Source organism: Symphodus melops (assembly GCF_947650265.1).
Source record: "Symphodus melops genome assembly, chromosome: 18".
Classification (NCBI taxonomy): domain Eukaryota; kingdom Metazoa; phylum Chordata; class Actinopteri; order Labriformes; family Labridae; genus Symphodus; species Symphodus melops.
Window position 1 is genome coordinate 20944049 of NC_136708.1, and position 22544 is coordinate 20966592.

Genomic DNA, 22544 nt, shown 5'->3' on the forward strand with positions numbered 1-22544 from the left:
ACGCCATGACAGAAGCGTCATGATACAAAATGCTTATCGTTGCCGTGGAAACACCGGATGTTAAGGCTGCAATGAGGAAGTGAGAGTTGCTACTGAAAGCTGCCGCTCTAATAAAAAACGAACACATTAGCTCGTCGGTAAACAAACTTCCTTCGCCCGTTAGTCCTGACTACGGTCAACTCGGATTACGTTTTCAGTCGGGAGAAGAGAAGAAGAGAGAATCACTCCCATGATTGACGTACTTTTTGTTATTGTTTTGATTGAGCGCCCCCTGGTGGCAGAATGTACAAACTGTGATAAAAGAAAACGACGTCATTGAAAACTAAAAAAGCTGTTTAACACAAGAACAAGTGAAAGTAATTCATCTGTTCCCTCTGAAGCACACAGGAGCGATCTGCTGGGTTCAATGTATAAATGTTTGTTTTTTTCACCACCGTACCGAGTGTGAAAAGTAAGATGAGCGAGCGGAGCAGAAAGTCTCACTCTCGTCTCCGTTTGCTTGTCGAGGTTTTGGCTCCAGCGTCAGACTGCAGTGCCAACCGGTCGGCCCACACATCGCCAAACTACAGACTGTCGGCCACAATTCATCCTCCCAACAACAAATCCAAGGCAGGAAACTTCCTCCCCCCTCACTATTCACTCCCTGCTCAGTGTGTCCACTTTGATTTATGTGTGTGTGTGTGTGTGTGTGTGTGAACTTTCCCGGTTGCTTGCTAACAGGTTGAAAGTCTGAATACTTTGGAGTGTCGGGGTAATTTATTACGTGCATCTCATTAGCTTCACTAACTATCCCCTTAGTCAGTCCCTTAGTGTCTAACAGTGGAGGCAGATCATTAGTACACAGCATTCAGCAACTTGAACCCTTCATGGTTCAGATCGCTGAGAAGCTTTTTTTTTTTTGACTCTCTAAGAAACGAACAGAATCACTTCAAACAGAGTCAACGTAAGGTCGAGTAGAAATAAACACAAACATGGTGATGACACTGAATAAAAAGGATAAATATCAAACGAAGAGTAATCGCATATTTTCAACATTTTGAATATTTGAGATGTGATGAGAAGACGGCTCAGGAAGGAGAAAGCCCAGATGATTCGACGAGGAGTCAATAAATGAAGAAGCAGAGTCTGTGAGCAGGAACGCTGATCTTTGAATGAAGGGGCTGCAATGTGCTTTATCTTTGGATACTGCCCCCTAGTGTCCAGCATGTAAACTGCACAAAGCCTCCTGTGCTGGTTTCATGAATATCAGTGTGATTCACACACAAAGAGGTAAAACATCATCTGTTCAGTCCTGCAGAACAAAGACAGTCTTCATCATCTGGAGGGGAAGAATACGAAAACAAAACAAGACAAACTTTGCACTTATCAGGAGGTGCACACGAGGAGCACAAGCTGCCAGAGACATCCCAAGACATCAAGCAACGACGACGACTGGAAACTGTAAAATCAATAATGGATTCACGACTCGATATCCTGACAAGAACTGCTGATCTGAATTATTCATCAACAGAATCTTCCACGAGCAGACTCCACAACTTTTCCTTACCCTGGTCTTTTGAAAACCGAGCACAGTAGTAAGAACTACATTAAAGAATAGTCGGGCTTACGTGGAGTGCTTTTCTGTACATTACGAGCATCACAGGAAATTCAAAATAAGAGTGTGTAGGAAAAGTGACGAACGAGCTCAGATATTCCTTCCTGGTGTCGTTGTGTTTCGCGACCTTTAACGTTCCTGGGCGAGATGTGGAAAGATTCACTCGCACTAAAGCAACACCCTCCTCTTCTCCCACACCATGGTGCACTGGAAACACTGCGTGAGTCATGATGTATCTCCTACTGAGAAAAAAAAACAAAAAAAAAAACAGAGGTCGACCTGAGATGAACTTTGTCGGTACAAGTGAGAGGGATCGACGTGTGCTTCTATCTACTCTACATCTATCACTCTCTAAAGACTGGAGATAGATCTCAAAAAAATATCGGCTTATAAATCCTGATCTGGATTTTTTTTTGTCCCAATTATCAGCATCCCGATATCTGTCGGCCCCTAACTGTCATGAGTCACTGATATCTTCATGTCAGAAAGCCTAATCCTGACATCTGCAAACTGTCTGCAGCCTGATAACAAACACTTCCTGTTTCCATGTGTGGTGAGATAAAGCTGCAGCCTTGTTCTGTGTGTGTCTGACAACGCTAATGAATCAGCGCAGAGACGTTATGGCAGCAATCCAAAGAGGCAACGCTGACGTTCATCTGATTGCATTTCATCCAACATGGCTGCCCTGCTCAACAACAGAAAGCATCCAGATCCTTCCACCATCTACCTGAACTTCACCTCTTCACTCAGCAGCACTGGGAGTCAATATTCACACGGCTGCTGCTGCTGCTGCTGCTGTCTGTGCAGAGACAACACTGCTGCAGTACGCCACCCCATTAGATCAATATCACAGACAACGATGGGAAAGAGGCGGGTAACAACACGAGTGGTCAACACAGCGCAGCAGGAAGTGCTGAAGCAGCGAGTAGCATCACCTGAGCCTGGACCTCACCGCTCAGACATTTAACAGAGACAAAAGGTGGAGCCGACCTCTGACAGAGAAGGAGTTTGAACCCCCTCATGGGGAAGGAATGATCATCACACTGAAGAGATGTTCAACTCATTAAAACGAAATGACCCTCAAAGAGAACAGTGAACCATTGTTTTCAACATCGTCTCCGGTGACAGTGAAAATGAGATGAGAGAAATCTTCAGCCAGCAGCTGACCTGCAGCAGTGTGAATTCAAATCCATGTAAATGTCTTGAAGTAGACAGCAGACCATCGTGTGTGTGTACAGGTACGTTACCTGTACATAGGTACAGTATAAGCTGAGGTATAATAAAAGAGAGTGAATCAGAGAGCTGTCACATCAAGCCACTCAGTTTTAACGACGTGTTTCTCCCATCCTTGGTGTTTACCTGCAATGCGGATGACGGCCCTCTCCGCCGGGTCCAACACGTCTCCGGACGCCGACTTGGAGCGCTTGATGCGATGGTGTTTGGGCAGGTTCCAGGGCAGAGTGTCGCCAGGGGGCGGAGAGTAGCTGACCGAGCACAGATCGCTGGAGCTCTCCTCCGACGCAGCCCGGACCAGAGGCCTCCTCTTGGGCTTCTCCCTCACCTCCTCCATCGTCTGGAAGGACGTAAAGGGTTAAAAATATGACTCTTTAAACCAATCACAGCAAGAACACATTCCTCCATGTGTACAACACACCTGTTGCCGCCCTTAACTTTGGGTTTTTTCAAAATAAAGGCATAAAAATCCTCAAAATACGTTACAATTTACACTGACCAAAATATAAGAAAATAATGTTTTCACAACACTTCCTTCTGGATGACGGAACAAGGTTACTCTAATACTATTTCTATTACTGCACATGGCTACTTATTTATTTATTTTATTCATAAATACAAGCAGCCATATGAATAGATGTTTTATTATTTAGAAAAGGTTTTAGAAGTCTGTGTCAATCACAGACTGTAACTATGGAGTCAGCCGTCTGTTAGCACAGGGCGCTCATCGTCAGCCGCCGCCATGTTGGAAATCCTGCCTCAGCCAAACTTTCAGTCACAGCACACCAACATCAAAACATCACTTTGCTTTACTGATTAAATAAACTAAATAAAGAGCCGAATCACTAAAAGGAGACCTGTCACTGCTTCACTCACTCTGGTTTGTTCAGAAACAGAAAATACTTTGTGAGAGATAATAACTGATTTAAATGTCATGATATTGATGTAACACTGTGAGACAAATGATTGAAACATGACACTTGATGTTGTGAAGGAGACATCATGAATCTCACCGTGTTACACTTCAATTCTTCAGACGTGATTTTTACACCTGTAATATATTTTTAATTTCTTTGAATCATCATCGGCGTAAATACACCGTATAGGAAGATCTCTTTCACACGGGTGAACCGGGCCAAGAGGGCCGCAGCACACGCCATGATGAATATGATGTGATTAAGAAACCGCCTACAAACAACACTTTATGAGAGAACAACAATCACACTGTGCAAATGTTTCTCAGATAAAGTGCAGAGTCATGATCACAGATTACAATTCACAAACACAGCCACTAATTGTCTTGTGTTTTCTTCTTTTCACAATCCAGCCAAAGGCTTTATTATCTGTCTCATTCAAAGTGGTGCACTGTACATCCTCACCACACTCACAGCTCCCTTCTTTTTTAGCTGAGTCACCATCCAGCTCACAGGATGCTCCCCACAGGGGCGCTGGCTGGCTGCACCGTCACAGCCTCCTTCTGATTGGACAGCAGCAGACAGGACAACTGTCCCAGGAGAAATGTGGACAGTGCACCAGAGACAGGTTTTTCGGATTCAGATAAAAGCTATTTCTGGAAACCCAGTTTGCTATTAGTTAGCTGCAGTGCTAACGTCATTTATATCTCTTTATTTTTTAACCTTTATTTTTTAAGTTTGGCAGCGTACTCCAGCATGCATGGTGTCAAAATGGCTCCTGAGGGAGGAGTGATGGAAAACCTGAACATGACACTATAAAGACAAACTTTAGCAACCTGTGTGTAAATTGTATTTTCAGGAAACCGTTCTTGAGGTCATAAAAAAAAACCCAAACCCTGCGAATTAAAAGACTTCAGCCTTTCATGCATAACAAGAAATATTATAAAAACTTGAGCTCACTGCAGTCTGGGTTCTTTGAAAGGTTAGAGCTGACGACAGCTGACTACAGTACGGGGGCATGTTAAAAATTCATAACTTCTAAAATAGCTCTTACACAGAGCAGAGACGAAGAGATGCTCTGAGTTACTCTCTGAGAAATACATGTCTCCATATGAAGAAGCAAAGTGTGAGTCTGTCAGGCTCTGTTTCATCTTCTGAATAAATCATGACCTAATCGAAACGAGGAGCTGAAAACATCTGCTGCTTTGACTTTTAGACATTTCATCATCATCATCATCATCATCATCATCATAGGCGTCTCTAACGTCTCCACTCTTGCTCCTGTTTTTAGCCCATTACTTTGTTTTGTTGTGTGGCCTTCATCCAAGCAGGCTGAAAGCATCAGGGTGATCTGTATATGGTTACCAGGCAACCCTGAGGAGCGATGGAGAGCATGCTCCTGAAACTCACAACTCTGGAAATGGGAGAAAGTTAAGTGGTGTGTGTGTGTGTGTGTGTGTGTGTGTGTGTGTGTGTGTGTGTGTGTGTGTGTGTGTGTGTGTGTGAGTGAGTGATGATGATGATGTGAATGGACTCCAGTTTGAATCACACTGACAGCTAACTCAGGATCCTCTCTCTCTCTTGCTCTCGAACAGCTGATGGACTTGGTTAGAAGCTGGAGCTCTAGATTATCAGAGATTGCTGTCAAGTCAAGATACATCCCTGAAAACTTGAGGTCTTAAACTGCACCCGTTACAGTTCGGAGCTGCAGTGCATCGCCACACCTGAATCTACAGACTCTCTGACCCCGCATGTGAAGACTCGGAGAGAGAGCTGAAGGTTCACCTGCAGTGAAAAACACCGCCGTGTATCCTCACAGTGAGATCGGATCGTTTCTGATCTGCAGGTGTTGAAATGAATCTAACTCACACGGTAAACAGCGTCAGCGATGCGGCAAAATAAGAAACACTCTGCAGGCAATTCCTGGTTTAGTCTACTCACGCTAAATATATCCAGGATTGCTGCTGTGTTGGTCCCAGCTGATCAATCGTTATAAAAAAAAATCTCTTTGGTGCAGTGTTTCAATCGGCGTTTTCGTCCCTGTTAGATTCGCTCAGACTTGGATAACCAGCATCCTCATCCGCAGCGGGAGTCGCGCGCCCTGCGTCCTGTCCGGGATGTTAGACCTGGACTGATCCGGGCTGCCTGCATGCCTGTCCCCCTCCCTGCTACAGCACGCAGGCGAGGTCGTCGCTACACGGCAGGCTCGCATCAAGGATGGAGATGAGAGCAGGGCTCTGATTGCAGGCTCGGTGCGCACGTGAAAACTGAGCTCAGATCAGATTGAGTAGAGAGAGAGAGAGATACTTCATACTGAGTTTTATATCGGCCACATGCATGTCGGTCTGCAGACTGGAGGGTTTAATGTTGAGCTCAGGTTGAGGATTAGACACGTTGATGAAATGGAATCATAAACCATGAGACACCATCTGATGGCCTGACCGCCTACCTATACTCTCTCTCCTTGAACTTCACACTTTCAGGACGGCGCGTGGAGGCAGTTCTGCTGAGCTCAGCACGTGCGAGGCATGTGGAAACAGATGGGCTGAAACATTAAACTGATCCCAAAGTAATCTGTCATTTTTAACTCCCATGTGTGTAACTTGGAAATATCTGGCGTTCCTGTTCAAGTCAAGCTCTACGCTAACATGATCATGACACTTTAAATCACAGTTACAACAATCCAAAAGCAGATTGAGCAAACTAATCTGTTGAAAAAAAAGAAGTGTTTGGAGGCTTTGGGAATTTAGTGTTGGACCTTTTTTTTTTTTTTTTTTTCTTTAATCCAGACGTCTAAAAGATGACAGGAAGTCGTGACCTCCAAAGAACCCATGCAGCCTTTGAATCCTGCATAAACTGCTCGAAACTGTCCCCGGCACTTTTTTACTCCTGTCGCCTAGCAACCACAACAGCTTCACCTTGACAAACTGACGTCACAATACTTAACTGATGTATTTCTTTTGAACATTTTAACCAGATGGTGTTCAGCCGTCACCTGCTTCAGATGTTTAAATCATTACTTTATTAACCCCTGAGAGAAGTTCGGCTTTAACTCTCCATTATGGAGAGACTTGATGCTCACACACACACACACACACACACACACACACACACACACACACACGCACAAACTGGACCTGTGGCGATGCATTCGTGGAGAGCTGTCAGAGTGGCGATGCGACACACATGCTGCTCAGGGAGTGTGCCGGATCACTTCCTGGTTTGGTGCCTTGCTTAAGATCACTTACTCCAGAAGTGATCTTGCACCTCACCAGACACCAGAGCAGCCTCCATTATTATCGTGGTCATGACCAGGACTTGAACTGGCAACCCTTCAGTTCCCAACCCAAGTCCCTACAGACAGTAAGTGACAACCACAAAAAATACAATCAATGATTAATGATTAAAACAAGTGTGTGTCTGCTCTGCAACAGCTTGTGTTTGAACTCTTCCTGCACTTTGATTTCCCCCCAAAAAATGCAAATGAGCTCACATTAATCCGAAAACGTTTCCCATGTCGTGGCCGTTAGACTTCGGATTGCTTCATTCAGCATTGTGTTTGTGGGGCCGAGTTGCACTGCGGTGAATTAAAAACTGTCACGCTGAGCCATTACATAATCACAACAGCGTGAACTGTGCCGGCTGCTCGCTTGTGTGGCCCCTCGACATGATTGGTCTCCCGCTTGGAGAACGAGTCGACGGGCATGGGAAGCCCGCTTCTGTACACGGTGCGTGCCAATCGGCCTGGAATGCCCCGAGTCAGAGCCAGCTTTGTTCTCTCTGTGCGGGGAGGCCGAACCTGATCACACCGTGTGCTTCAGCGGAGGAAGCTTCAGCTCGCTTTAGGTGTTATTATTAGAGCTGTTACTGTACTCAGTGTGGATTAATAAACCAGGTACTGAAGCTTAATCTCTGTGTCTTCAGATCCACAATCTGCATTTTCGGTTTGATCAGCCGGTGAACAAACAGCTGAGAGCCAAATCACGATGAGAATCTTCTTGACCCAGCCGAAGTGGAAAGAAATGGTTGAGTGGAACGAATCGAGGCCCACGATGACAAACACCAGAAAATGTGTCTCACCTTCTGCGATCGCTCTTCTGTCACCGTTTCCAGCCGGCCTTTCAGAGGTCGTCTCTTCCTCTTCCTCGCCGCCGGACACGCCGGCTCCTGTCCGAGGGCCACAGATTCCTCCGGCACCACTTCCTCTGTCGGGACAGGAGCGGCCGGCTTCTCCTTGGCCTTCTTCTTCCTCTGGAATTACATGATGCACGCCGTTATGGTTTACCTTTCTAATGAACCGTGATCACGGTGGCAGAGTGGTGCCCGATGGAGCAGCTTTAAGAGGCTGCAGAGTTTTTGAGTTGTAAACGTTGAGCGGTGAACTTTACCTACAGCATGACGTTTAAGAGGCTTTTCGCCCTCGCTGCCAAGAATAAAGCTGCAGAGGAAACAACATAATATCCACCTTTCAAACTGGAAGCAGGCCTGCTTTTATTTCCAAATTTAACCTCATTTTTTTTTAAAGTTTCCTTTGAGGAATGTCCACTCTCCAATTAAAGATTTCAACAGTGGAAAAACAGCAGCTCTTAATCTGGCATGCACTGCCTGAGCTGCACAAAGGCTTCCTTATTCAGAGGACGATGAGTTTGATTCAATGTGTCAGGTAAACAAACGGGCTTCTGTTTTTTGGGGGGGTTTTTTTACGCTGCCGAATTTCTGATGAAGAATAGAAGCAAATGAAATGAGTTTACTCGCTCTCGAGTACTCGGCTAAAAAAGGGGAAAGTTGCGTTTGTGAAGTGCTTGTGTTGTGTTTAGGATCGCCTGAGTGAACGCCTTCAGGATGCACAGAGCGTCAGCCTCTCACAATCAGCACTTCTTGAATGGACTGACTCCATAGTACTGCCTTTGTCATGTAATGACGCTGAGCGACGAGAAAGCACGAGCGACATTCGCATTGTCAAGAAGCTGAACATGCAGATCTCTTTCACAGATGATGAAACGTGAAAGACCTTCCCACTTCAGCTCTGATGTGACCTCTGAACCAGCAGCCCACGCAGATCAGGAGGGGGGACAATCATGGATGTCATTCCTCTCTCTCTCTCTCTCTCTCGTCCTTGGGTAGAGAGAAGACACTTTACCCCGCACTGCTCCAGCTGCTTCGTTGGCAGCGTATGAATGTGTATAAATGCAGCCTCAAGTCCATTTACTGTCCTATCAAAACAATGTATCATGTGCTCCTGATATCAGTCTTTAATAGTTGGCCACATGACACCAGATAACCCATTAGTTATAATACACGCCGGCTGATCAGAGGTCATATTCTGTCATCTTAAAATAATCCATTATTGAAAACAGTCCAGCTGCTGAACGTAAACGTCTCACTTCTGAAGAGTGTATTATTCTGTTTCTGTAGCTGTACAGCTTGATCTCTTCTGCTCACTCCATCGTGTGTGTGTGTGTGTGTGTGTGTGTGTGTGTGTGTCTGTGTGTTCTGCTGCCGCGGGAAGAACCGAACCTTTGTCGCCGTGTTGTGTTCGCGACACTCGGACAAAAGGGCTTCGCGCTCGGAGCCCTTTCAGAGAGCCTCTCAAACTTATCACGCACAATGGCTGCACAGTGCTCCTCCACTGTGTAACGACACACACACACACACACACACACACACTGACTGAGCCAACACACCCTCAGATCACTCTGCAGAACTTGAGCCCGCTCTCTGTATACTTAGTAATGGAATTGGCGCGTGATAAAGCTGCAGCTGCTCGCTGGTAAAATTACAGAACATGAAGACGACACACAACTTCCCCTGAACAGGAATCTAAACGGAGCGAGGTGGAGCTGGAGAGAAATAAATACTTCATGCATAATGTATGACTTTCACGCCACATTAACGGAGGAACACATTATATTGCACATTGCACGCATGCACAAGTCTCACTTTTCTTATAATCTTGTTTTACACTCCATTTTATTTAACTTTGTACTTTTTGCACATTTAGGTTTATTAATGTAAATATTATTTATCTTTTTTTTACCTTGTTTTATTTTATTTACCGTACCTTTTTTTATCTACATTGCACCGTGGGGAGGGGGGAAACGTCATTTCGATTTCACTGTATGTCTGACATATTTTGGAATTGACAAATAAAGAACCTTGAACCTTGAACCTTGAACCTTGAACGTGCACGAGTGCTGCATGTTCTCTGCTTCGGCAGGTTTCAAAATGACCGCGTCTAAAAATCAGAAGAATAACGTTTGATTTGTGCTTCACTAAAAGTCAGTTCCTCTTCTATTTATAAAGAAACACTGCTGCCAACACTGGAAACATTTAATGCATTACTTCCCCTTATTGTTGAGTCAGACCTTTATTAATTATAAAAACATGACATGAATCACTGACAGGTCCTAAATCCTCCAGCCACGAGCCACAGATCTGTTTTTTTTTTTTTTTTTTTTTTTTTTTTACCTCACGCTAAAATATGAATCTGGACTTCAAATTTAAATTCCATAAAATAATGTTAATTTGACAGAGATGTGTCTCTTTTGAGGGGGTTCTGGGGGTCTCGGCTTCTTTACATACAAGCCTGTCCTTTTACTGTCCTCTGAATCTAACTCTGTGCCTTCTACTAACATCTCGACACTTTACTGTCTCTGCTCTGTCTTGTATCTAACTTGTCATTTTGTCTTCTATATTTGTACTAACACTCTTGACACTTTCTTCTTCTTTGACACTTTCTTCTTTGTTGGTTCTTATCTTGGTTAAATGTTCTTGCCCTGTCGTTCATTTTGCTGCTCTGTGTCCTTGAATTGCCCCCCGGGGACAAATAAAGCTTTTTGAATTGAATTGAATTGAATAGAGGGGGCTGCAGGGAAAGACGATGGTCTTCCAGATGTTGAATCAGGATTGTCCTCACACACCTCTGTGACGTCTGAACTTTAGGTCTCAACAACGACCGGACTGCCATGAAATCCGGCTCAGGCCTTCATTAAAACCTTTAATGCTCGTCCTTTACATCCCCCAGAGGATTCATTTAATATTTCTGATCCTGATGTCGTCAAGAGTGTCCTTACCTTTCTGTCCACTACAGAGGACATGTGTGAAGTTTGTTGACAGAAACAAAGCCTTTATATTTAAAGTCATGTGACGTTTATCTTTTGAAGGACACCCGGATCAGGATCACTTAAAGACCGTGGCACTTTGAGATTGAGTTCCATTATTTTGTCTTCACCTCCAAAACCGACATTCATACAAGAGCCGGCTGCACTTTGTGTTTTTTTGTGATCGCTAAGCAAAACTAAGAAGATGAACACTGCAAACATTACGCCCACTGAGCGTGAACGTGTTCGCTCACTGAGGTGCCTCCATGTAGTGTGGAGTCAAAACCTCACGGAGAGTCACATTAACTCTAATAAGCGTCTCTGTTCTGTCTACAAACCCCCAAAAACATCTTTCGCCTGCTCCACTTTTAAAGGGATACTTCAAAAATAATGTTTTTCTTTGCCTGGAAGTTTTCTTCATGTGATGCAATATGACGCTTTTTGCATCACATGAAGAAAACTTCCAGGCAAAGAAAAACTCATTTTTCTCGTCTCAGGGCAAAATGAGGGCTGGACTCACGACCATTCAACACTACTACCATGTTCCTAATGATGCACAGCTTCATGTAAATGGGTGAAGTATCCCTTTAAGACAATGTCTGCTCAAAAAAAGTGTAAAGTAAAGTTCATATTTATTGTGCACAACTTTAAAATGACAACTCATGTTTTCGTGTCCTCTCTTATCTTTGTGTTGCTCTTGTAAAATAAGGCTCAACGCAGGCCTGGTTTCATGACAGCACATACATTGAAAGTGAACTGAGGACCTCTAAAGTCTGAAGTTGGTACTGCAAGCAGGACTGCAGAAGACAGTCTGCACTTTAAAGAAGTTGGTCTTGGCAGAGCAGGAATGTAAGGAATGAAGAGTGACATCTTAATGCGTCTCGTTTAAGATGAAACCACGTTAAAGCACTTTTCTCACCTGAGTCGGAGCTTTGGATTTGGACTGCTTTGCCATCACTGCACAAAAAAAAAAAAAAAACATGTGTTTGTTAGAACAAACAAAATAAGACGAAAATATCACAAGAATAAATCCAAAAACATGTCAAGGTGACGTGTGAGCGGTGCAGAAAAGATCTTCTGACCACGTGTTTTTGCTTTGACATTCGGTTGCCATGACGCCGCAAACCCACGCTGTCACATCGTCAGCTTTAAAGCATATGATTAGGCTCACTTTCCACAGAGTGGTGAGTCTCTGAAGTGCAGTTTTGCATTCTTTGTTGGAGGTAAAGTATGCAAAAATAAACTAACCCTTTCACTAATGAGAATAAGAGAGCCATTGTATCCTCTCACATGCTTTAAAGGACGTTTAAACTGTAATCAGACCAGCTCAGACCACAGGATGGGAGCCAGAGCCAACACGAGCTGGCCAGGCAGTCTCCGGAAAATGTGGAAAACTGCAGACTTGGAAAGGAAACAACTTAGAATTACTTTGGAAGGGGGGAAAATCGTCTTCCTTCGAAAGAAAGTGAGTCAGACTTCAAGTTCAATCTTTAAGCAGCCGTAATGTGTTTTAAGCCTATCAGAGGCCTCCAGACGACCACAGAGAGGAGGGGGGAGGGGGAGGGGGGTGTGTGAGGGCCCACCTACCTGCCAGGTATCTCTCCAGGGAGGGCGAGGAGCTCTGGTTCCAGCTGTAGCAGCAGAAGAAGAAGAGCCAGACCAGAAGCGTGGCCAGGACCAGGAGAAGGACCCAGAGGAGCCGGGCCGCAGCCGGGTTGGTGACAGCCCAGACTGTCAGGATGTCCATGCTGAACGCTTTCTCGTCACGTCTGCTCACCAGAGAGAGAGCGAGAGAGCAGCATGAATGGGAACAGCCGAGCCGGTTTGTGTCCTCTCTGCAGCGGCAGGAAGAAGGGAGCAACAGCAACCACAGATGGATACCAGCTGCTCCAGAAGCAGCCCGGCTCAGACCTCAGCCCACGTCAGCGTGTGTGTGTGTGTGTAGGCTATACGAGTGTGTGTGTGTGTGTGCATGTGTGGTGTGTTTTACTGGGTCTCGGGAAAGTTTGAGTGTGTGTACACAGGAAGAAGACTTTTGGAGGAGAGGCTAGTAGACCCGTCAGCCCCTCCCAGGCTGAACATCAGAAGGAATCCTGACAGCTGTAAGAAGAGGGGGGGGGGGGGGGGGGGGGGGAACACACCTGGGGCCCTTTCACCTCCTCACCTGTCAGCAGTTACTCAGGGTAATAACAGGGACAGCTCTTCTGCTGCAAACACATCACCGAGGAGACCTGTCAAAGCCACAAAGACATTATAATGTCAACTAAGGTAACAAACGATTTAATTGACGGCAAGTATTCACAAAGCTGCTGAATGAATGAGTGTGTGTGTGCTGCAGACTGGTTCAACTGCAACATCATACAAGTCAAATATTTGCAGAGTTGTGGACTTCATACAGTCAATATTAAAAACACAGGCGTGGTCACAGATTTACTGCATGACCTTCTTTAACAGACAGACAGAGGGGCCTCCTCAAAACGGGACTGATGCACGTGTCACACACAAGATTATATTATTAATTATTTTATTAACCAAGAATTAAACAAACCAGATGAAATTATAGCAAATTAATTTAATTCTTTATTTTCAAATCAAGACCAAATTCTTACACAAAGCTGCAGGGTAGAGAGAGAGAGAGAGAGAGAGAGAGAGAGAGAGAGAGAGAGAGAGAGAGAGAATTACTTACAGGTAGTTAAGTAAACTCAGCACACCGGACCCAGGTGTGCTGTTCCAACCAGATCACATGACCGACGCACCTTCTCGACGATCACTCCACAAGAAAAAACAACTGGAGCATCACACACGCGCTCCATGTGCATGTTTTGGTGTCACTGCCGTCGCCATGACAACATCATTCCCCCCGCCATCAAATTACACCCGTCTGTCACTGAGGTCTGTCTGTTTCCTCCTCGTGTGTGCGTCAGTGCACACCCTCAGTCTACGCTGCTCAAACAACCATCAGGTGAAATGAGTCAACTGCGCCATCTAGTGGTCAAGTATGAATATTAACGACAGAAACACAGTTTGTCTTGTGAAGGAAACGATGTTTTTAATTGATGATATTTTTGGTAGTCTGATTTCTCTCACAGTAAGCGAACACGTCACCTCAGAATCAAAGTAACACCTGATGACATGATCGAAACGTGTCCACTTAATACAAATAATACTGCAGATAATAATAATAATAATATTAGTAATAATGCAGAGTTCAAGCCGGCCGCTCGCCCATGGAGACTTTATGTCTAGCTGGTAGTTAAATAATTATATTAGCTAAATAAATACTTTAATGAATAAATATTGTAAAATAATGGCGTCCTGTGCATCTCTTCTTGTCGCTGACTTGCGTCTCAGTAGAATCCAGAATCCTGAGCGGCCCAGTTGGGAGTCTGGAAGAAGAGAGCACAAAGACAAACAAAAAAAAACATTTGAAAAGGAGTTCCAGGAAAAGCTCAAAACACAGAGCAGCTTCTCCTGCTCTCAATGATTGACAGGGCTGAAAGCAGGCCAAGAGGCTGCTCTTGTTTTTTTGTTTCCTCCATCCTGGCTCTTCTCCCTCCCTTCAGTAAATACCTCATTCCTGTTGCTGTGGGCCACTTTCTTTTCGATGTTCATTGCCAACATTTGGCTCCGGAAGGACAGGCTCTTGGTCTTCTCGATGACTTGCTGGTACGGAGAAACTGCGTTGTTGCCCATCACCACATGACCCTGAAATTAATCCACAAAAAAAGAATAAATTACAGACTTTATAAAGTACAACAGAATTAAAAAAACCTAAAAAATCCCCTCAGTGGATGTTTTCAGTCGTAGAAGAGAAAAAAGAAGCAGACAGGTATTACGTTCATGGTCGTGTCAGGGATGTTTGTGCTCCTCTAAGTGATGTGAAGCTCGTCTGACTGACGCTGGACGAGCGAGCGCGGAGCCTCACCAGCTTGGAGTCGATCTTGGCATCCAGTCTGGCGTTCCGGATGAGGTTGACGATCCACCTCTCCGCCTCCTCGGGCGTCATGTTGAGCTTGTCTGCCAGCATGCTGAGCGCAGAGAGGGAAGGAGGAGGTGAACACTATATCCTTTTGGACGGCAAATCAAAGTCTTATAAAGTTCTTTTTTTTTTTTCTTTTTCTTTTTTTTTTACACTTTACTGATATATACTTAAAAATATGAAGGGAAATGAACAACAGCCGAAAATTGGAGAGCGCTGGGAAGTCAAATTTCAGCGGGAATCAATCACCTGACGACACAAGTTGAAAGATTCTTTCATCATTTTCTTTTCTCAGCGCTGCACGCTCTGTTCCTGACAAGCTCCACCACTTCAAAAAAAAAAAAAAAAAAAAAGGGGGGGGGGGGGGGGGGGGGCGTACCTGATGCTGATACACTGATGAATCCGACAGAAGGTCTCAAAGATGAAGAGACGAGCGTTCTCAATGAAATCCTCGAGGCAGGCGACCAGGAAGAAATCATTCACAAGAACCTGAAAGGGAAAAAAAAAAAAAGGTGAATCAGAGAGACAGAACAGGAAGTTCCTCTCACTTCTCACGTCGGCACATTTTCCACCGCTCTCTTAAAGTGCTGAAGTTACAGTCTGTGTTTCCACACGGGAGCCGTGGTTATAATATCAGACCTTCATGACATGTATACTTTTACATAACGACACCGCACGCCAAACACAAATAACCTGCTGGAAATGATGCTGCCACCGCCGCCGCCGCCGGCCTGTTCGAGGAAAACGAGTCTCACTTGTGGAAGTTTTGAAACTCAAACGTGTTTGAGAAAGTTCAACTCAAGGCAGGAAAGGCTCGCTCGTGTTTTCAGGAGGAATTTAAACCACGTGACTGAGTCGGCTGAGCTCATCTCCTCGAGGTCGTCGCAAGCAAACGCCCCCCCCCCCCCCCCCCCGTTTGGAACGAGTGGGGAACCTGTGAGCGAAGATCTGAACGTGCGAGCGAGCAGCTCCTCTGCTGGCTCCTGGAAGCCTGGAAGGACGGAGTGTCTCCACACTACCAGGTATGTCTACACGTGTGTGTGTGTGTGTGTGTGTGTGTGTGTGTGTAGGTGTGTGTGTATTTACATTTCCTGTAAATAATTTCACTTTGCTTTTAAACATGTCAAGAACTTTATGTTACATTTTAAATGTTTTTTTAAAAAGTGCTATATAATATATAGACTAGCGCTGCTAACGTTAGCCACACTTTAACAGTTTTTTTTAAGTTTTCTTTTTTCAGAGGGATTGAATTCAAACTGTGACGGACTTCAAAATGAGTCACCGATCATTTAATTCCACCCCGTCTTTATCGGCGAGCTCGTGCCACAGAAACACGGGGCTCGCCGTGAGCAGGACTGCGTGGTGAAGCCGTCGCCAGGCGGAGGAGATTCTACTTCCACACGTCCTGCCTGTGGGTTTGTTAAAGCCACCCATCACACGCGGCGTGCTTGGCCGACCTCATCGCTTCAGAAACGTCTGAATATTTTAACGTGTGGAGCATTGAAAAGAAGACGTGGCAGCATTATTTCACAAAGTGGGAGTCATTATGGAAGAAATCCAATTATCCAGCGAGCACTTTGCCGCGGCGAGCGCTAACGAAGTAAACACTCCCGTTTAGATCAGAAGTGTTCTGTCTCACGACGGAGGAATCAAAGGTCCACATCTGACGACGTCGACCTTCCCGCGAGACGAGACCTCAGTCGTGTTCAGGAGCAGAACAGATCCCTCTGTGAGGATGTTTATGAAGCGAGTCAGAGGAGAAGCTCATCTCTGGAGGGAAGATCTGATAAAAACATGGTTATTGATTCCCCTGATCGTTAAAAATCAGCAGAATAAAAGCCGACAGAGTGACTTCATCGACCCTCTGTCACTGTGCTCACACTCTGTATCTGACAGGTTGGGTTGAGGCTTTTGCAATCACTGCATAATTTATACAAGAGAGGGGAGAAAAAAAAAAAAAGAAGCCAACTGATGAGAGAGCGCTCAACAAACATGCAAAGTGGTCCCCAAACACGAAAAAAAAAATCTGCAGTCAAGGGTTTCTAAAGAGAAGGAGAGCCAGCTCCAAATCTGACAGCTGTTCCGCTTTGAAAATCAATCTGAATAAAAAGTTAAAGCCGGCAAATCAGGCCAGGCGTGGATTTGCTGGGGCTGAATGGCAGCGAAGTTAAAAGCGAGGGACTCAGGAGATCAGAGCGGCACAACTAAGAGAAGCTTCATATCTAGCCCTCCGTCTCAGGAGACCGCCCAGGAGAGAGAGGGTGGGGGGGGGGTTCGGGTTCGAGCGACGAGACGAATACGTGGCGTCGAGCAGGAGGAGCGTCGTACGAAAACCTTAGGAAGCTAACCGTACCGCCTCGCACTCCCTCAGCTTCTTCTGGGCGCTGTCGAAGTCGAAGTTCACGTAGAGACACTCCACGAACTCTGTGATCGGGTCCTTGTACGTGTACGACTCCTGCAGACACACACACACACACGCACGCGCACGCACGCACACACACGCACGCACACGCACGCACACACACGCACACACACACAGACACACACGCACACACACACACACAGGAGGATAATTCATGTGTGACTGAATCCCGGAGAATAATTCGATTGGATTCGTTCTGCCAACTTTTATCGACCTTACCTGTTGAATGACCTTCACCAAGTCCTTGAGCACTTGCCTGCGCTTCCGCACATCTTTGTTGGTGATGACCGCGGTCGTGAGGTATCGCAGCATGTGTGGGCACATGGTCTGGATGGCATTTAGGTACCTGACAAACACAGGCAGCACAGGAAGGTAGTGACGCAACATGTGATCGGCTATTTAACAAGAAAATAAACAATTTGTGAAATAAAAGTGGTTTTTTTAACCACACAAAGTGAAACTTTCAGGAAAATTCTCATTAGCAATACAACAGCAGGATGACCTTCAAACTAATGAGGACTCAGTTCAGTATGCAATAAGAGCTGTGGATGAAGCGTGTCCTTTGATGTGTGGGGAAGCCGGAGACTGACTCACTGAGGCTGATAGAGGAAGAGCTCGATGATGTTGTCTCTGCCTTTAGGATGGTTGAAGAACACGAAGAGGGACCAGTGGATGAGCCAGGTCCTCTGCTGGAGCGACTGGAGAGGAGAGCTCACAGACTGCAGAGGGGGGGAATACGTGTGAACACATACATGATCAAGACTTTACCTGCACATCAAACACAGGTGAGGAAGAAGCTGCTTTACATGGATACAACTGAGGAAGATACCAGCTGCAACTTCCTGGTGTTAAAATGAAATGAATGAAAATGAAACTGCAGTTCTTTGAGTGTCCACTGGGGGCTGGAATCCCCATTAGGTCGTCCAAATTAAATATTTAAATACCCTTTTTTACAGCTAACATGAGCATGTTTACACCCCCAAAGAAAGACTGTGACGTCCTTCCTTTAAAAACACCGTTCAGACGCATTCAGACACTTTCATCATGACTGTATGAACTTGGGCGGCAGTAGCTCTGTTCGAACGGACTTGGGTTGGGACGTCGGTTCAAGTCCCAATGTGGTCCAAAACATGGATGTTGGTCTGGTAGCTGGAGAGGTGCCAGACCAACATCCGTATTGGGTGGTGCCCTAGAGCAAGGCACCGAACCCCAGCAGCTCAGGAGGCGCCGCCGCACTCTGACGTCTCTCCATTAATGCATGTCCACAGGTCCTGCTTGTGCACGTGTGTGATTCAGGCCTGTGTGTGTGTGTGTGTGTGTGTGAGAAGCATGTCCCCACAATAACAGAGTGCAAACCACAATCTCCCCCTCAGGGATTAATAAAATATCTCAGATTAAATTAACTGTTGTAGCAGCTAAAGGCCCGCCTCAACTCTTCCTCTTTGGCTAAAGAAACGTCTCCTACGAGCTCCACCTCCTCGTCGACTGCTTCTCTTCACTCACGTTGTTATCGATGGTCTCCCTCAGTCGAGTCAGGTCCTCCATGGCCGCCTCCCAGTTCTGCATGAGGATCTCAGAGGCCAGCTTCCCCCACAGAGAGCTCAAGGCGTTCCTGTCTGTCGAGGGAACCTGAGCAGACCGACAAGTTCAGTGATCACAGCGGGACGAGAAAAAAAAAGAGAGAAGAAGAAGAACCGAACAGTTGTGTGGAAACGATGTGAGAAAAGACGGTCCGCTCCTCCGTGATTCATGAGAAGGTTCGACCGTTTCAAAGTTATTCTTACCAGGACGCGGAAGAAGTAGAGGTACTCTGCGGCCCCGGAGTAGTTCCCGCACTCGTACTGGAACTTGGCGTACCTGTACAGCGTGTCCAGGTATTCTTGACGAAACTGAGAAATAAGAAAATCGAAGCAGAAACTAAAAATCACACGAAGATGATGATCATCTACAACCTGAGTAGAACCCGTCATACAGGGGTTTAATTAAAGCTTTTCACATTCTTCCTTCTAATGAATCTGCTGAAAGCTCACGAGATAAATGGCTACACGTCGTCTTTAAAGCCTGCAGAAACCTGGGTACAGTCACAGCAGCAGTCCAAGCAGCTCTGCCTCAGAAAGCTAATTGAGGCTGTGAGGCTGACAGAAAGCGGCTTATTAGGGAAACAGACGCAGTCCTGACACAGCTTTCATCTCTTAAGACAGAACAAAGCCCGTCTCATCTTTTCCTCCACGCCAACACCGTCCCTCCTCTCAGAATAATGCAAACCGTGTGAACAACCTTTTGATGAACAGATGCATCAAAACAAAAGCAAATAATCCGAACATTACGCTCCGACAGAAACGACGTGCGAGCGCTTGTGAGGAGACGCTTTGATCAGCGGGCACTCTGGCGAGAGTTGGCTAACAGTGGCAGCCTGTTGTTATGGAAACCAAATCTTTCCCTCTTCATAGGAAATTGCTGTGCACTTTTTTTTGAACAATACGAAAACTTACGTTGTGTTTCTCCGACAGATATTCGAACAGCATCCTCCCATCTCTGATGAGAAAGAGAGACACAGATCAATACTCTGCAGACGAGCCGTCATTAGTCCTCAGACGTGTTTTCTCAAGTATTTCAGTGTCACATTATTACAGTGCAGAGTCTCAGTGAAAAGAAGGCAACAATTCATCTGCTTTAAAAGCTGCTTTGACTTCTCTGCGTTTCTTCTCGTGTGTCTGTATTTTGTCCTGCAGGGATCAGCTTGTGACAACATTCAGTAGCTAACGTTGCAAATCTGCTGAATGACCAGTGTGTGTGTCTGTGTGTCTGTGTGTGTGTGTGTTGCATGTTCAACATTGTCTGATTTGATTTCTTTATTTCGAACACGTAAGAAAACGAAACAAAGAAATGCTGTAATCAAAAATATATATTGTTAAAGCTCAGAGAAGAAAAAAGATTTCTGTAGATCAAGTTGATGTCACTGATGACGACAAACGAGGAGAGACTCGAGTCAGCTTTTGTAATAAAAACACAGTGACCCCACGATCACTGCAGTGACTTCAGACTGAACCAAATATTTGAGAGAGAGAGAGAGAGAGAGAGAGAGAGAGAGAGCGAGGGGATTCTTTTTTTTTTTTTTTACTTTTCCTTGATCTGACCTCGTGGACTGCATTTGTCGGGTGGTCTCGGGATCTTCAAACATTTTGACGATCGGCTCCGTCTCCGACTGGAGCTGCTTCAGTTGGGCCACAACCGAAGTTCTCTTCTCCTTCAGAGCTGAAACATCGACAGACGCTGGTGACACCTTAATACAGCTGAACTCAATTACTAAACATTGCTTTAAAAAGGTTAAAATCTATAACTCAAACACCTCATGTCCAGTTGCTCCGAGGCACTGAGGAAACAGGAGGTTCATGAAGTCTGATCAGAGTGAAAAATCAGAATTGATGTCCATGAATGCCTGAACCCTGCTCACTATATCCAGAATCCACGTAAACAGTTTGTCATTGTAAAAACAACTTAAAGGTTTGATTGATGACTCGCTGAAATACACGTGTGTTTGCATGTTAGACGGAGTGCAGGAGTTTACCTTTAACTTATTTAATGGACACATTGCTCGCCTAAACATCTGTCTCATAACATGGATGTGCACAGTTTGTTTTTGTTTTGTAGATGCGTGCTGAACAGGTACTTTATAAAAACACATGAACAGGTCACGCAGTCAGAAATAAAGAAGATGGACTGAGTGCTTCTCTTCTCTCTCTCTCTTACAATGAGGGATGTCTTTGTCCGCGTACAGGTTTTTGTACACGTCCATGGCGAAGTCCACCATGTTGGTGTCACTGAGCAGGTCCAGCTTCCCCTGAAGAAGCTCCTTCTCATTGTAGATCTGTCGACAAAATCAAGTCACGAGTAAGCACGACTGAGTGAGAGAAGGTTCGAGAACATCGGTGACATCTGCCCAGGCGTAACCATGGCAACAACAACAACAACAACAAGCGAGTTATCAGTGACCTTAAACACGTCTTTATTCATGTTAAACATTTACACAGGTGAACTATTACTAACTAATAACAATAGTACAAACGAGAGAGAGAAAATTCATAATGTTTCTGCCAGCTGAGGAGCTGTTTAACATGACTGTTGACAAGTTAGCCTGCTAACGGCTAGCATACAGCCGTGTTTTACGCCCACAAAGTAAACATTAATATCATAGTTAGAGGTCATTTAGGACAGCATTCCGCTTACTTCTTTCACTGACAGGAATTCCAACAGAGGGAAAACCAAATGTCGGTCCAAAAAATGTGCTATTTTGGTTGTCAAATCGTAGTCCGCCATGTTGGCTGGCTTCTTCCTCCTCTTCTTCTTCTTCTCGTGGATTTCCAAAAGTGTAGATGCCTTGTTGTGGCACGTTGCTGCCCCCCTCAGGCCAGCTTTGGTAGTGATTTGAGGTACTTCAGACATGTAATCTTGTTGAGAATATAAACAATCTGATTGATTGATTTGATTAAGTAAATGTCAATGTCTAGTTATCATAATGGGTGCTGCAGTGGAGAGCGCCGTCTTGGCCTCCTTCTTCTCACAGTCGATGTGCATGCAGGTTGCAGCTTCGCAGAAAATGAAGCTTCAGTGTTTAGTCAGTTCTGCACCCTTTCTTTCTGAGTTCTGACCACGTGTTTGCCTTCACTAAAATGTTGAGTCTTTGTTAAATTGGAGAAAAAAAAGAAAAGAGAAAGAAAGAAAGAAAGACCAAGACCAGGAAGTTAAGTTTTTATTGTTTGATCTTATCACTAATTTGGAAGAAAAATAAATCCCAACATCAAACTACAACATTTAAATTCCTCTGAAAATGTCATTTTGCTTCAGCCCAATAAATTCTTGATTGCTATGAGAGCTCAAACTGTGGATTGCACACATTATACAGATTTAGATGTATGATCCCACAACGGAAACGTGACGCACAAAATATTTTTGTCTTGGCATACGGGCAAACATTTACCACAGGCTGAGAAGACACTGAAAAGCACAAGTCCCCTGATTTGTCAGGTTCTTATTATTTATCTTTTTCAGAGAGGCATGTCACCTCCAAGCTCCAGAAAGATCCACAAATTGGTGTTTAAATGAATGACTCAAAATATTCTCGTTCAGACATAGGGACAGAAGTGGACTCTGTGGACACGTGACCAAAATAAATGAGTCTGCGGTTTTATTGACCTCTTTGAGGTCAGAAGTGGGACAGGTAGCATCTGTGACCACAGCATGGGACTGATCAGAGATGTGAGATGGAGCTCAGTGAGCATCAGTCAGCGAGAAAGAGAAAGCT

General features: G+C 45.0%; 2 protein-coding genes across 2 annotated transcripts in view; both read right to left on the reverse strand.

The window, feature by feature from the left end:
* pleca (plectin a) overlaps nt 1–12588 on the reverse strand; it is a gene marked incomplete at its 5' end in the record, with an annotated part of 94904 nt that extends 82316 nt beyond the window's left edge. Inside the window, 4 exons of the mRNA XM_079367767.1 lie at nt 2954–3167; nt 7822–7992; nt 11761–11798; nt 12429–12588. Coding sequence (XP_079223893.1) covers nt 2954–3167; nt 7822–7992; nt 11761–11798; nt 12429–12588 — 583 coding nt within the window. The remainder of the gene's footprint in view (nt 1–2953; nt 3168–7821; nt 7993–11760; nt 11799–12428) is intronic.
* Nucleotides 12589–13864: 1276 nt separating this feature from the next.
* eif3eb (eukaryotic translation initiation factor 3, subunit E, b) lies at nt 13865–21640 on the reverse strand. Its single transcript, XM_079367774.1, has 13 exons — nt 21470–21640; nt 20993–21110; nt 20380–20497; nt 19735–19777; nt 19027–19131; nt 18746–18871; nt 17837–17961; nt 17462–17588; nt 17174–17275; nt 15200–15309; nt 14767–14869; nt 14412–14546; nt 13865–14227 (listed from the first exon to the last, which is right to left on the reverse strand). Exons 1-13 carry the CDS (start codon nt 21557–21559, stop codon nt 14189–14191), a joined length of 1341 nt encoding a protein of 446 aa, XP_079223900.1. The 5' UTR covers nt 21560–21640; the 3' UTR covers nt 13865–14188.
* Nucleotides 21641–22544: the final 904 nt, after the last annotated feature.